At 41.8% G+C, this 14,136-nt stretch overlaps 1 protein-coding gene across 1 annotated transcript in view; it reads right to left on the bottom strand.

Annotated features, from left to right (window-relative positions):
* Nucleotides 1–1,555: 1,555 nt before the first annotated feature.
* Nucleotides 1,556–14,136, bottom strand: part of LOC115087341 (sulfotransferase 6B1-like) — a 124,434-nt gene continuing 111,853 nt past the window's right edge. The window contains exons 6-7 of the mRNA XM_029594438.1: nt 7,487–7,643; nt 1,556–1,949 (exon numbers count right to left, since the gene is read on the bottom strand). Coding sequence (XP_029450298.1) covers nt 1,819–1,949; nt 7,487–7,643 — 288 coding nt within the window. The 3' untranslated portion in view covers nt 1,556–1,818. The remainder of the gene's footprint in view (nt 1,950–7,486; nt 7,644–14,136) is intronic.

Genomic DNA, 14,136 nt, shown 5'->3' with positions numbered 1-14,136 from the left:
TGATTGTTTTACCAGCTCTGATGAGAACAGAGGGGGAAGAGACAGGGGGGAGTCATCACCTGCTAGATGTCCGAAGGATTCTGCTAAATTACTTAAAGGTCACCAATGAATTCAGAAAGACTGACAGGCTGTTTGTCCTATTGGAGGGCCAAAAAAGGGGCCAAGCAGCTTCTAAGCCCTCAACTGCATGCTGGATTAGGAAAGCGATATTGGTAGCATATATTGCACAGGGGAAGCAGGCCCAGAGGGCTTTGTGTGCCTACTCTACTAAAGATCAGGCAACCTTGTGGGCAGAGAGTAGGTCTGCAATGCCTCAGGATATTTGTAGGGCAGCCACATGGTCCTCCTGGGATACTTTCACAAAGCATTATAGGCTTGACCTGGAGGCAGAAGAGGATCTGAAATTTAGCAAACGAGTGTTGGAGGCCTCTAAGGCCTAAACCAACCTGAATTACTTACTGCTTGGGTGCATCCTGCAGGTGTGGACTGATCTACAGAACGAAAAGGAAGGTGAAATTTATACTTACCAGATAATTTCCTTCCCTTTAGTCCTAGCAGATCAGTCCAAGTACCCTCCTGAAAAAAAAAATGGGGGTTAAGAACTTAATAGGCTAGGGCAAGAGGCTACTGAGAAGCCACCCAGCTATCCCAGGATATATATATAGTGTGTGTGTGACATAAGCAAAAAAAAAAAAAAAAGTGGAAAAAGTTCTCTGCCTCCACGTACTGGCAAGAGGGGGAATCCTCGCAAGTGTGAACTGGTTTGCTAGGAATAAAGGAAAGGAAATTATCTGGTATGTATAAATTTCACCATTGTAGCAATTTTCAAAAGCCCACTTACTCGAGTAAAATGCATTTACATGTTTAAAACTCAGCTTTTTGCATGTAAATGCTTTTTAGAATCAGGCTCTTAGTGAATTTGAATTGTAATGAAACAAATATAGTCTTGCTTAAAAATATAAAATAAATGTCATCTCACAACTATCTCATTTATATTTATTTATTTATTTAACAGTTTTTTATACCGACCTTCATAGTAGATAACCATATCGGATCGGTTTACATTTTAACAAAGGGTAAACTGAGGTAACAATTCTGGTAAATAATAGATAACAAAGGAAAAGGAATAAGTCAAAGTTACAATCAACAAGGAATGGAAAACTTGGAGGCTGGAAGGAAGATAGAGGCAGGTAGAATAAATATAACATGATACGAATAATTTAACGGGATTAGAGCATATGCTTTAACCTGGAAATGCCAGTGGATATATACAAAGGATAAAAGATGCCTTACCAAATCAAAGATTGCAAGCACTTCATATGTCAGCAAGAACTTAGAATTGGGCTGGTTGAGGGTTTTTTATATATATTAACCTGGGATATATATTAACCTGGAAATGCCAGTGGATATATACAAAGGATAAAAGATGCCTTACCAAATCAAAGATTGCAAGCACTTCATATGTCAGCAAGAACTTAGAATTGGGCTGGTTGAGGGTTTTTTTTCACAAAAATGTCTAAAAACTTGAAAGGACAATACCACTGGACGTTGCAAGTGACATATAATTATTTTATTAACATTATTCATTATATACTAAACAATATAAAACTCATACAAAAATTCCAAAAAATTGGGATTAGTATAGTCTTAGTTGAAATTTATACATGCACAAAGCAAACTCAGGCTACAGACATAAAACTGGAAGCATGAGTTTAAGATCAATGTAAAGAAAATAAGATAAATCAGTAAAATATTTATACAGAGAATTCAGGTCCATTGTGTGGTATGGCAGTTATTTTAGAAATTATATTGGCACACTTAGGCCTTGCAGTAAACATCATACTTCATTTTAGCTCCCAGTTTAGTTCCTGCTATGTATTTATTAAAGCTGGCATCCATTTCCTCACTCTGAGCTGGAGAAAAATGTTCCTTCCAGTCTCCAATATCACCTTTGAAGAGAAAATAAAGAAGTATAAGGAAGTGATATTCAGTGTTAAATACATCCTTAGATATCTAGAGGTCCATATTTAGAGGCATTTAGCTGGAGAACTCAGAGTTGGCCAGATAACTTAGCCAGCTAACTCTGGTCATATCAAAAAGCTGTCCTAAAGTTAGCCAGACAAAGTTTCCAGCCTTCTTTAAGATAGCCATTTATGTTCAATAGTGTGGCTGTACTACTGAATATATCTCCACAGTAAGTTGGATAAGTTTATCCAGCTAATTTTGCAATCTGGCCAGTGACTGAATATGAACTTCATAGTTTTTTTCAGTCTCGTGTTCTTCGGTTTGTTTTGCCATGCAGTATCATTCAAACCTTCAGAACGGTACAGGGGACCTTGACTCAGCTGCAGTGCTGGGTTTGGAGTTCCATGTTTGAATCTCCTTTCTGCAGACAACACATCTGAAATGGAATGTGCACTCTGATACATCCTACTGGCACTTCTCCTCTCCCCACTACAGGTCACAAGTCCTCCTGCAATTCCTCAGTTTACTTGTGTTTTAACCACTTTGAATAATTTTGGATCATCTCCAAATCTGATCATCTTGCTTACAAGCTCCCTTTTTCAGATCATTAATGAATCCGGAAGCACTAATACTCCCAAGACTGCCAGCAGCATAGTACATCTGCTCCTAGCAGCATCCAGCGTGAGCTCTGAATGGGGATTGGTCCTTTCACTGACAGCTGTCAGTGAAGGAACCAATCAGTGGCCAGCTAGGGAAGTGATTAATATTAATGCAAGTACAGCTGAGAGCTGTAGGGGCAGCTGAGCAGGAGAAGGGTCTTCTCCTCCAGCTGGGGTAGGGAATTTGGGGAAGGAGAGGGTTGGAAACAGGTGCTGCTGCTTTCATTTTCAGATGGGTAGGTGAGTGTACTTTCATGCTCAACCCTCTCTCCAGGCTGAGATTTAACTCAGGGGAGGGATGGGAATACGTGCCCTGGGCCACAGTTATATTTTAACGGAGGTGGGTGGGAGGGAAGGGGTTTACCAGCTCAGCCCTATTCCATGGGAACTTTAACTTGGATTACTGGAAGGGACGGGTGGGAATTTGTGCCTTGGGATACTACTTTTCACATTTTGGCTAGGTAGCTGGAAAGGAGGGAAGAGGTTCACTTGTTCAGCCTGCACTACTACAGGCAGTTTAACTCCTTTTCTTTTCCAGAATTAATTCCCATAGTAAAACAATCTGCACAAAAGATGTCTGTCATTTAGCATGCTTCCCAGCACTGCAGGGTAATTGCTAACTGATTACCCTGCAATTTGCATGGAGAAGTACTAATCCTAGTGTGAGTTTTAACTGCTGTTTCACCACATGATTTTTAAGCGCTAAAACATTTTTACATACTGGGGTTGTCTTCGCCCTGAAAAATCAAGTCAAAAATAGGAGTTAAAAGCCACACTAGGGTCATCACTGCTTATTACATATGCCCCAAAAACAGATTACTACTCCTCATTCTACTTAACATTGCTATAGTGCTACACAACATACGCAGTACTGTACAAACATATAAAAAGACAGTCCCTGCCTAGTAGAGGTTACAATCTAATAAGACAAACATACAGGACAAGAGACTTGGGGTATTTAAAAAGAAAAGAGAGTTAGTTAACAAAACTAAAAGCAGACAATCAGGCATAAGATTTAAAAGCGGTTTCAAAAAGGTGGGTCTTTAGATGGGATTTAAACATGGCAAGTGAGGGAGCATGACGCATAAGTTCAGGAAGGCTATTCCAAGCACACGGTGCAGCCAGGTGGAAAGCACGGAGTCTGGAATTGGTGGTAGAGAAGAAGGGCACAGATAGGAGTGACTTGTCTGACGAGCGGAGTGCACGAGGAGGGGTGTAGAGAGAGATAAGAGAGGAGAGGTAGTGAAATGCTGCAGAGTGAAGACATTTGTAGGTGAGAAAAAGGAGCCTGAAATGTATGCAGGAGCAGATAGTGAGCCAATGCGGTGACTTCAGAAGAGGGGTTATGTGATTATAGCGACTTTGGTGAAAGATAAGTCATGTAGCTGAACTTAGGACAGATTGCAGTGGAGAGAGATGGCTCGCAGGAGATGAGAGTGGATAAGGGGTCTGGTAGTGTGTTCAGAAAGGAAAGGATGGATTTTGGAAATGTTATAAAGAAAGAAATGATATGTTTTAGAGGTGTTTTGGATATGCATAGAGAAGAACAGAGAGGAGTCGAAGAGGACTCCAGGGTTACAAGCTAATGCGACTGGGATGACAACCATGTTATACACAGAAACAGAGAAAGGAGAAAGAGGGGAGGTGGGCTTGGGGGGAAAGATAAGGAACTCCATTCTTGGCCATGTTGAGTTTAAAGTGGCAGAGGGACATCCAGGCATGCTGAGATCCGGGACTTGATTTCTGGTGGAATTTCTGGTGTACAAAGATAGATCTGGGCATCATCAGAATAAAAATGGTATTGAAAGCCATGAGAGGAAATCAGAGCACCAAGGGAATTAGTATATAGTGCGAAGAGAAGAGGGCCCAGGACGGAGCCCTGAGGCACACTAATTGTTAGTGGAATGGTAGTAGATGAGGAACCACCAGAGGAAATGCTAAAAGATCGATGGGAGTGGCAAGAAGACCACCAAGATTGGACAGAGTCCTGAAAATCAATGGAGGATATTGCATCAAAGAGTAGGTAGTGATCAACAGTGTCAAAAGCAGCAGTTAGATCAAGAAGGATAAGGACAGAGTAAAGACCTTTGGCTTTAGCCATAAACAGGTCATTGGAAACTTTGGCAAGAGCTGTTTCAGTCGAATGCAGAGGGTGAAAACCAGATTGGAATGGATCCAGAATGACTTGATATAAGAAAGTCAAGACAGCAGTGGTGAATAGCACATTCAAGCACTTTGGAAGCAAAAGGGAGAAAGGATATGGGACGATAGTTGGCAGGACAAGTAGGATCCAGTGAGGGTTCTTTAAGGAATGGTATGAACGTTTGAGAGCAGCAGGAACAGTACCACTGGAGAGTGATTGATTAAGGATGTGACAAATGGAAGGGATGACTGCAGTGAAGATGGAGCTGAGGAATCGGGTGGGCACAGGGTCAGAGGAACAAGTAGTAGTTTGGAGGAAGAGAGAAGACGAGCAGTTTCCTCCACTGTGACTTCAAGAAAGGAGGAGAGAGTGGTGGAGGCTAGGGGAAAGGTAAAGGAAAGAAGTGGGGGAGAGGCAGGTAAAAGTAAAAAAGTTGAGAACTCAAGACAAATTTTGTGAATCTTGGCAAAGAGATGGCGAGGGATGGATGTGAGAGAGTTTGTCAGATAGACATAGTAGTCTTGTTTGGCAAGTGCAATAGCAGACTGGAAAGTGGTTAGCATGAATTTGAAGTGTATGAAGTCTGTATAGGCATGGGATTGAAGACAGATACATTCTGAGAGCAGGCAAAGGAATGTAGGTAGCGAATTCTAGGGGTGAGCCAAGGCTGGGGTTTAGTGCACCTTATAGGATGGGTAAGAGGAGAGGCAAGAGTGTCTAAGTCAGAAGAGAGTATAGTGTTGTAAGAAGAAACTGCTTCATCAATAGATTCAGACAAAGTTGTGGAGGAAAAGAGAGATGAAATAGCAGTGGAAAAAATGCAAGGGTCAACAGCTTGGAGATTCCTAAATGTGTATGTGGTGACTGGATGAGTGTGTGGGAAAGGGTAGTTTAATGTAAACATTTTGCTCTAGTGCTACCTAGTGCCAAATAGCCACTAAATAAGTGGCTACCAATATTAGTGGAATTTCAGTCCATTTTCAGTTTGGGAATTCTCTCAGTTGTTAAAAAGTGCCACTTTAGACAACAGTGTCATAAGATCACTGGTCAGTGCTTCACTGTACAGTTCAGAGATGGGGCCATGCCAATTCTCTTCTCTCTAGTACCTGCTCCTCTGTCTAGTATTTATAAAGGTATCCCATGATTGATGGTATTTCTGGAAACTAAAAATCATTGTTCTATTTTGTAAGTCTAGTTACCAACCACAAGATCATTTCTTAAGCAAACTTTAACCTAAATGATTAATCACGCATATCCAGCATAGCTCCCTGCTTCAACGGCAGGGGAGAAGAAAAACTGATACTTCACGCAATTCCAGCATAGCTCACTGCTTCAACGGCAGGGGAGAAGAAAAAAGGATTCGCACTCACAAAGCGGGGAGTAGCTGGCTTGTTACGGCGGTTACTACCCCAAACCAAATAAGCCTGATACTTCACGTTCAACCCATATCCAGCATAGCTCTCTGCTTCAACGGCAGGGGAGAAGAAAAACTGATACTTCACGCATATCCAGCATAGCTCCCTGCTTCAACAGCAGGGGAGAAGAAAAACTGATACTTCACGCATATCCAGCATAGCTCCCTGCTTCAACGGCAGGGGAGAAGAAAAACAACCAATAAGGGCTGAATAACATAGTCTGGGTAAAACAAATAAGCATGGGTGTAGCTTGCTTATTGCGGCGGTTACTTCCCCTACTACCCCTAACTAATCAAGCTTGATATTTCACTTGGATGCACCTCCATCACTGCTCTCTACATTAATGGTGGGGGTGGAAGGGAAATAGAACCAAAGAGCTAAGAGAAACAGATAAGTACGTATGAGAAAAAATGTGTGAAGCTTGCTGGGCAGACTGGATGGGCCGTTTGGTCTTCTTCTGCCGTCATTTCTATGTTTCTATATTAAAAGGAAAAACCTTCAATCACTGATAAAAGTGCTTCATCTCTTCTGCTAGACAGTTACCGGTTTGCAAATGTTACCCAGGATGGACACAAGTAGATTAGAGAGGAATGCGGGTAGATTGGCCTAATCCATGATAGTAGTACAAATTGTGTACTTGTAGCAACATTAAAAAGAGGAATCCCAGGGAGCATTTTGAGAACATGGTTGGAGACTACAAAGTCCTTCTTCAGTTCCATATATCTAGCAAAGTTAGCAAGCCAGCATCTGAATATGGACCTCTACATTCATACATTTAAGTATAAAACATATACATACATGCAGGTGAATTTTCAAAGGAATTACGCATGTAAATGTAACATACTATCATAGCATGTTTCAAAAACCACTTAACGCAGGTAAAACCTACTTACAATTCAATGGCACATACTGTAGCAATTTTCAAAACACCATTTACATGGGTAAAATGCATTTACATATGCTAACATACGTACTGTATTTTACATCATTGTTTGGCACAGTGTAAGTGTATTGCAATCTTAGCTGCACAAACTGATATTCATACACATTGGATGCAGATATCTTGCATTTTGGCTGGGTTTATGAAAGCTTAAAAGCACATACATACATTTGTAGTTAGGCACCCTAAGGAAAATTTACCTTTTAATGTTCAGTTCTAAGCTAGCAGTCAAATGATCAGTGGCCAAAAAGAGATCTTTGTAGAGAAACTCTCTCTACAAAGACCGTAACATTCTCATTTTGATCCTATGCAACTCTCTTAGGGGAGAAATGTTGAAATTCATGACTGCAGTCTGGAATTTTACCTTTTCGAAAAAGGACCTGACCAAATTGGCCATATGTCTCCTGGGATTTCGTTTTCATACTTTGAAAAGTGCCTCTGTTTGCAATCTCCTGGATCTGATCTTGAGTCAGAGGATATCCGAAGAACTCGGCAATCTGTTTCACTCCCGCCACCAGGTTCTGAGAACACAAAGGCCACAATTCAGACTGTGTGAAAAGGACATCTTACTACATGATTAAAATCCAGTGCCAACCCCTACAATGTCATCCCTTTGGTTCTTGGAAAGATGGCGACTCGGGCAGTTCATGTGACTGCACTTACAGACAGACAATCTCATTTATAAAGAAACTCCGATCCCAAAAATACACACACACACATGTAGAGTTTGCTTGAATTTTCCAGAAAAAAATACCATCTTCAAAAATACATTTTCCACTTGTGCTTTAATGTATACTTTGTGTTTTTATGAAAGTGTCTATTTAGCTGTTTTGATTCCTTGCACAATTTTCATTGCAGTTTTATAACAAAGAAACAAGCACTGCTAGTGAATAGTGCTTGTGAAAAGTGACAGGCTGAGAACAGTGGAAACCAAAGTCCTCTATTTATCTGTTGAATATGAATAGGAAGAGACAGGTGGCCATCTTGTAGCGGGGAAACAACTGATCAAATTCCACCTTTCACACTGGTGTCAACAGAAAATACGCTTTATTTTAATTTTGTTTAAATTTATTTAAAAAATTCCAACAAAAAATCTGCAGGGAACCATGACTGGGATATAGAAATCTATTCAGGAAGGATAGGGTAAGAAGAAAGGGAGCAGGAATGGCTCTATATATAAAAAATAATATTAAAACAGAATTGAAGGGCTTATGAGATAAGGAGGCGGCACTGTGGGCTAATCAGGAAGAGGGGATGGAACATCCATTTATATTGGTGAGATATAGTAACCTCTTTCACAGGCAGAGGAAATGGATAGAGATTTAATGGAAGATTTTCACAAAATGGTTATGAAAGGGGAGGTGCTTTTGTTAGGTGATTTCAATCTGCCAGATACTGATTGGGACATCCCAGCTACGGTGTCATCTAGACACAGGGAGACCTTGGATTGTCTGCAGAAAGAACTGTTCTGGCAACTGGTAACAGAACCCACATTTGAGAGGGTGAAACCTAACCTGGTGCTTACAAATGGGGATAGTGTTTCTGAAGTCAAAGTGGGGGATCAACTGCAACGCAGTGGGGTCACAGGGTGGTGTGGTTCAGTAATGCAGTGGTCACAGGGTGGTGTGGTTCAGTAATGCAGTGGTCTCAGGGTGGTGTGGTTCAGTAATGCAGTGGTCACAGGGTGGTGTGGTTCAGTATTAGAGTACAGACAGAAGTGGTTCATTCAAAGGCAAGGATCCTGGACTTTGTTAAGATGATGTTAAATTACTGCTGTCAAATGTTACACTGTCAAATTACAGTCGACCATCCTATTGCACTCTGCGTTACTTAGTCATACCATTATATTCTATGTTTCCATATAAATGTCACATTGTTATACCACTGTTTGACCCTGCTATTATTCTCTACTAAGTCCTCCTAACTTACAATGCTACAAATGACTCAAAGTTACTATGTTAAATGACCTGAAGATGCTAAGTAGAATGCTATTAACTACACCAAGTTAAAATGACAGAATGCAAAATGTTAGAATGTAAAACATCACCATCGACAACAAGTCAGAATGTTAAATATTACTAATGACACCAAATAAAAAAGTTAGTTAAATGTCAGTAAACGTTACTTATGTTAGCGAAAATGTTAGTAATATGTTACCAGTTATTCCATGTTAAAATGTTTAAAAATGATATGACTTTACAATGTAAAGTAAGTAGTATAATTCTTACTGGAACTTCGTTACACTGTAAACCGTTGTGAATGCCAGATCGAACGATGGTATATAAAAACAAATAAATAAATGAGTACATCAAGAAGGTATCAACTGGATGGGTTAAGCTAGGAGAAGAAGAGCAGTGGTCAAAACTACAAGGAGATGTTGTAAGGGCAACACATTTTTTTTTAACAAAAAAGTAAATAAATGTAAGAGAAAAAAAAAGAGGTCACTGTGCTTGTTTAAATTAGTGGCTGAAAAGGTAAAGGAAGAAAAGGTTAACAGAAGAATAGGATAGAGATCTGATCAAAGACTCCAAAAGGTGAGGAAAAAGAAAGAAGTGCTGCACGTTGGAGATTTTAATCTGCTGGATGTAGACCAAAGTATCCCTTCTGCAGAATCTACAAGAAGTAGAGAGACAGGGATGTTCTTCAAGGGGCTCTAAACATAAGTACATAAGAACATGCCATACTGGGTCAGACCAAGGGTCCATCAAGCCCAGCATCCTGTTTCCAACAGTGGCCAATCCAGGCCATAAGAACTTTGGCAAGTACCCAAAAACTAAGTCTATTCCATGTTATCGTTGCTAGTAATATAGCAGTGGCTATTTTCTAAGTCAACTTAATTAATAACAGGTAATGGACTTCTCCTCCAAGAACTTATCCAATCCTTTTTTAAACACCGCTACACTAATTGCACTAACCACATCCTCTGGCAACAAATTCCAGAGTTTAATTGTGCGCTGAGTGAAAAAGAACTTTCTCCGATTAGTTTTAATTTTGCCACATGCCAACTTCATGGAGTGCCCCCTAGTCCTTCTATTATCTGAAAGAGTAAATAACCAATTCACATTTATCCATTCTAGACCTCTCATGATTTTAAACACCTCTATCATGTCCCCCCCCCCTCAGCCGTCTCTTCTCCGAGCTGAAAAGTCCTAACCTCTTTAGTCTTTCCTCATAGGGGAGCTGTTCCATCCCTTTATCATTTTGGTTGCTCTTCTCTGTACCTTTCTCCATCGTAACTATATCTTTCTTGAGATGTGGCGACCAGAATTATACACAATACTCAAGGTGCAGACTCACCATGTAGCGATACAGAGGCAATATGACATCCTCTGTTTTATTCACCATTCCCTTCCTAATAATTCCTAACATTCTGTTTGCTTTTTTGACTGGCAGCACATGATTACAAAGTATTATCCACTATGATGCCTAGATCTCTTTCTTGGGCGGTAGCTCCTAATATGGAACCTAACATCATGTAACTACAGCATGGGTTATATTTCCCTTTATGCATCACATTATATTTCATCTTCCAATTGGATACCCAAAATTCCAGTCTCACAAGGTCTTCCTGCAATTTATCACAATCAGCTTGTAATTTAAATACTCTGAATAATTTTGTATCATCTACAAATGTGATTATCTTACTCATCGTATTCCTTTCCAGATCATTTATAAATATATTGAAAAGTATGGGTCCCAATACAGATCCCTGAGGCACTCCACTGCCCATTCCCTTCCACTGAGAAAATTGTCCATTTAATCCTACTCTCTGTTTCCTGTCTTTTAGCCAGTTTGCAATCCACGAAAGGACATCGCCACCTATCCCATGACTTTTTACTTTTCCTAGAAGCCTCTCATGAAGAACTTTGTCAAACGCCTTCTGAAAATCCAAATACACTACATCTACCATTTCACCTTTATCCACGTGTTTATTAACTCCTTCAAAAAAGTGAAGCAGATTTTTGAGGCAAGACTTGCCTTGGGTAAAACCATGCTGACATTTTCCCATTAAACCATGTCTGCTCAGATAAATGGTAATAGAACCCACAAGGAAAGGTGTGATATTCAACCTAATAATCACAAATGGGGATAATGCCTGTAATGTCCAGACCGGTGCTCACCTGAGCACAAGTGATCATCAAATGGTATTGTTAGACATTACAAATAAGATATGGAGAAGTCACAAGGAAGACCCGAGTTTTGGATTCCAAAAATATGGATTCTGACAAAATGGGGATATACCCGAAGAAAAACTGGAAGTCTGGGAGAAAATGGGCAAGGTGGAACAACAGTGGGCCAAATTAAAATGAGCTATTACTAAGACAACAAATCTATATGTTAGAAAAGTAAACAAAAGTACAAGGAAAAAGAAAACAATTTGGTTCTCAAAGGGGCTGCAAAAATAAAGGCAAAAAGATCAGCATTAAGGAAGTATAAAAGATCCCAAACAGAGGAACACAGGGAAGACTACCTGGTGAAACTGAGGGAAACGAAGAAAGAAATCAGAAAAGCAAAAGGTAAAGTGGAAGAAAGGATTGCCAGAGGTAAAGTGAGGTGACAAAGCAGTTTACAGATATATCAGAGAATGAAGGAAAGCCCGAAGTGGCATAGTGAAATTGAAAAGTGGCAAGGAGCAATGTGTAGAGACAAAGAAATGGCAGAAATATTAAACTAATACTTCACTAATGAAGACTCTGGAGAAGGACTGTCGCTGATTGACAAGACCGTAGAAGGAAAAGGGACAGACACAACTACTTTTCAAGAAGAGAATGCATGGATAGAGCTAGGAAAACGGAACGTAGATAAGGCCATGGGGCCAGAAGAGGTACATCCCAGGATACTATGGGAACTCAGAGATGTCCTGACGGGTCCGCTGAATGACCTGGAACCGGGAGCGATGCCGTGAGATTGGGGAAGTGCGGTGGTGGTCCTGCTTCATACGAGTGATAGCAGAGAGGAGGCTGGAAACCCACAGGCCAGTTAGCCTCACCTTGGTGGTAGGAAAATTAATGGAGACTCTGCTGAAAGAAACGATAAACATGCTGTAAAGATTACAAACACTCCTTAGTGAGTCCAATTTAAGAACAGATGTTCATTCTCTAGCATTGTCTGCACTCGATTATCCCACAAAAATCTTTAAAGGCCCTACAACTTGTTCAGATTCAGCCACAAGAAAAATAACTGGTCGCCGATTCATGAGCATATATCACCTGTCTAAGAATTTACATTGGCTTCCTATCAAATGAAGGATCTCCTTTAAAATTCTAATGTTAGTTTTAAGGGGTTAAATGGTCTCATATCTTCTAGCTTTAATGTGGCTTTAAAGCTTTGGGGTAGATTTTCAAACAAGGCGCGTTGGCGTACTTTTGTTGGCGCTCCAGGCGCAAACAAAAGTACGCGGGATTTTAGTAGATATGCGCGGAGCCGCGCGTATCCACTAAAATCCTGGATCGGCGCGCAAGGCTATGAATTCTGTATAGCCGGCGTGCGCCGAGCCGCGCTGCCTACCCCCGTTCCCTCCAAGGCCGCTCCGATATCGGAGCGGCCTTGGAGGGAATCCTCTATCGCCCTCCCCTCATCTTCCCCTCCCTTCCTATATCTAACCCACCCACCCGGCCCTGTCTACACCCCCCCCCCCTTACCTTTCTCCGGGGATTTACGCGGTCCGGAACGGAAGCGGTCCGGAACGGGCTCCTGCTCCTGAATCTTGTTGTCTTCAGCAATGGCGCCGAAAAATGGCGGCGGCCATAGACGAACACGATTGGACAGCAGGAGGTCCTTCCGGACCCCCGCTGTACTTTTGGCAAGTCTCGTGGGGGTCAGGAGGCCCCCCACAAGCTGGCCAAAAGTTCCTGGAGGTCCAGCGGGGGTCAGGGAGCGATTACCCGCCGCGAATCGTTTTCGTACGGAAAATGGCGCCGGCAGGAGATCGACTGCAGGAGGTTGTTCAGCGAGGCGCCGGAACCCTCGCTGAACGACCTCCTGCAGTCGATCTCCTGCCGGCGCCATTTTCCGTACGAAAACGATTCGCGGCGGGAAATCGCTCCCTGACCCCCGCTGGACCTCCAGGAACTTTTGGCCAGCTTGTGGGGGGCCTCCTGACCCCCACGAGACTTGCCAAAAGTCCAGCGGGGGTCCGGAAGGACCTCCTGCCATCCAATCGTGTTCGTCTATGGCCGCCGCCATTTTTCGGCGCCATTTTGGAAAATGGCGCCGGCTGAAGACAACAAGATTCAGGAGCAGGAGCCCGTTCCGGACCGCTGCCGTTCCGGACCGCCGCTGGACCCGCAGGTTATTTAAGTCATTTGGGGGGGGTTCGGGAGGGTGGGGGATTTAATTTAAAGGGTCGGGGGTGGGTTTTAGGGGGTTTTAGTGTGCCGGCTCACGATTCTAACGATTTATAACGATAAATCGTTAGAATCTCTATTGTATTGTGTTCCATAACGGTTTAAGACGATATTAAAATTATCGGACGATAATTTTAATCGTCCTAAAACGATTCACATCCCTAATTAAGACCATCTCCTTTTGTGTCCTTTGTACAGAGAATAGGCACAAAGAAAACCGCTGTCCCTATAGGCAGCCAGAAAGCGAAGAGTCTTTAAACGAACCAGGTAGGGCAGAAACCCGACTGGCCCTATGGGAATGTTCTTTCTGTAAAACAGAAGGGTCATTCAAAGGAAGAATGTCCTTGGATTGATGACCTGGAAGGTGAGCGCAAATTAGCAGAACAATCTGAGAAGGAACAGAGAACAGGGAGAGAAACCCAGAATATTAATGACAAGTGGGAACACTCTTGGGATCACAAGTTGTCAAAACTTCAATTTTGTGGGTGTCTTGCTTACACAAATAAAGGACTTTATAATCCAGGTGGAACTAGAAGATGCTTCTACCCAAGCCTTGGTAGATTCCAGCTGTAGCAAAATGCTCATTCGCCAGGACTTACTGTGTCAAGGATACATCATATATAAGAGGAAAGAGACATTAACATGTATCCATGGGGACAAACAGAAG

This window comes from Rhinatrema bivittatum, chromosome 3 (genome assembly GCF_901001135.1).
Source record: "Rhinatrema bivittatum chromosome 3, aRhiBiv1.1, whole genome shotgun sequence".
In the NCBI taxonomy this organism is placed as follows: domain Eukaryota; kingdom Metazoa; phylum Chordata; class Amphibia; order Gymnophiona; family Rhinatrematidae; genus Rhinatrema; species Rhinatrema bivittatum.
The sequence above is the reverse complement of the archived record's forward strand: the minus strand, read 5'-3'. Positions and strand labels throughout refer to the sequence as shown.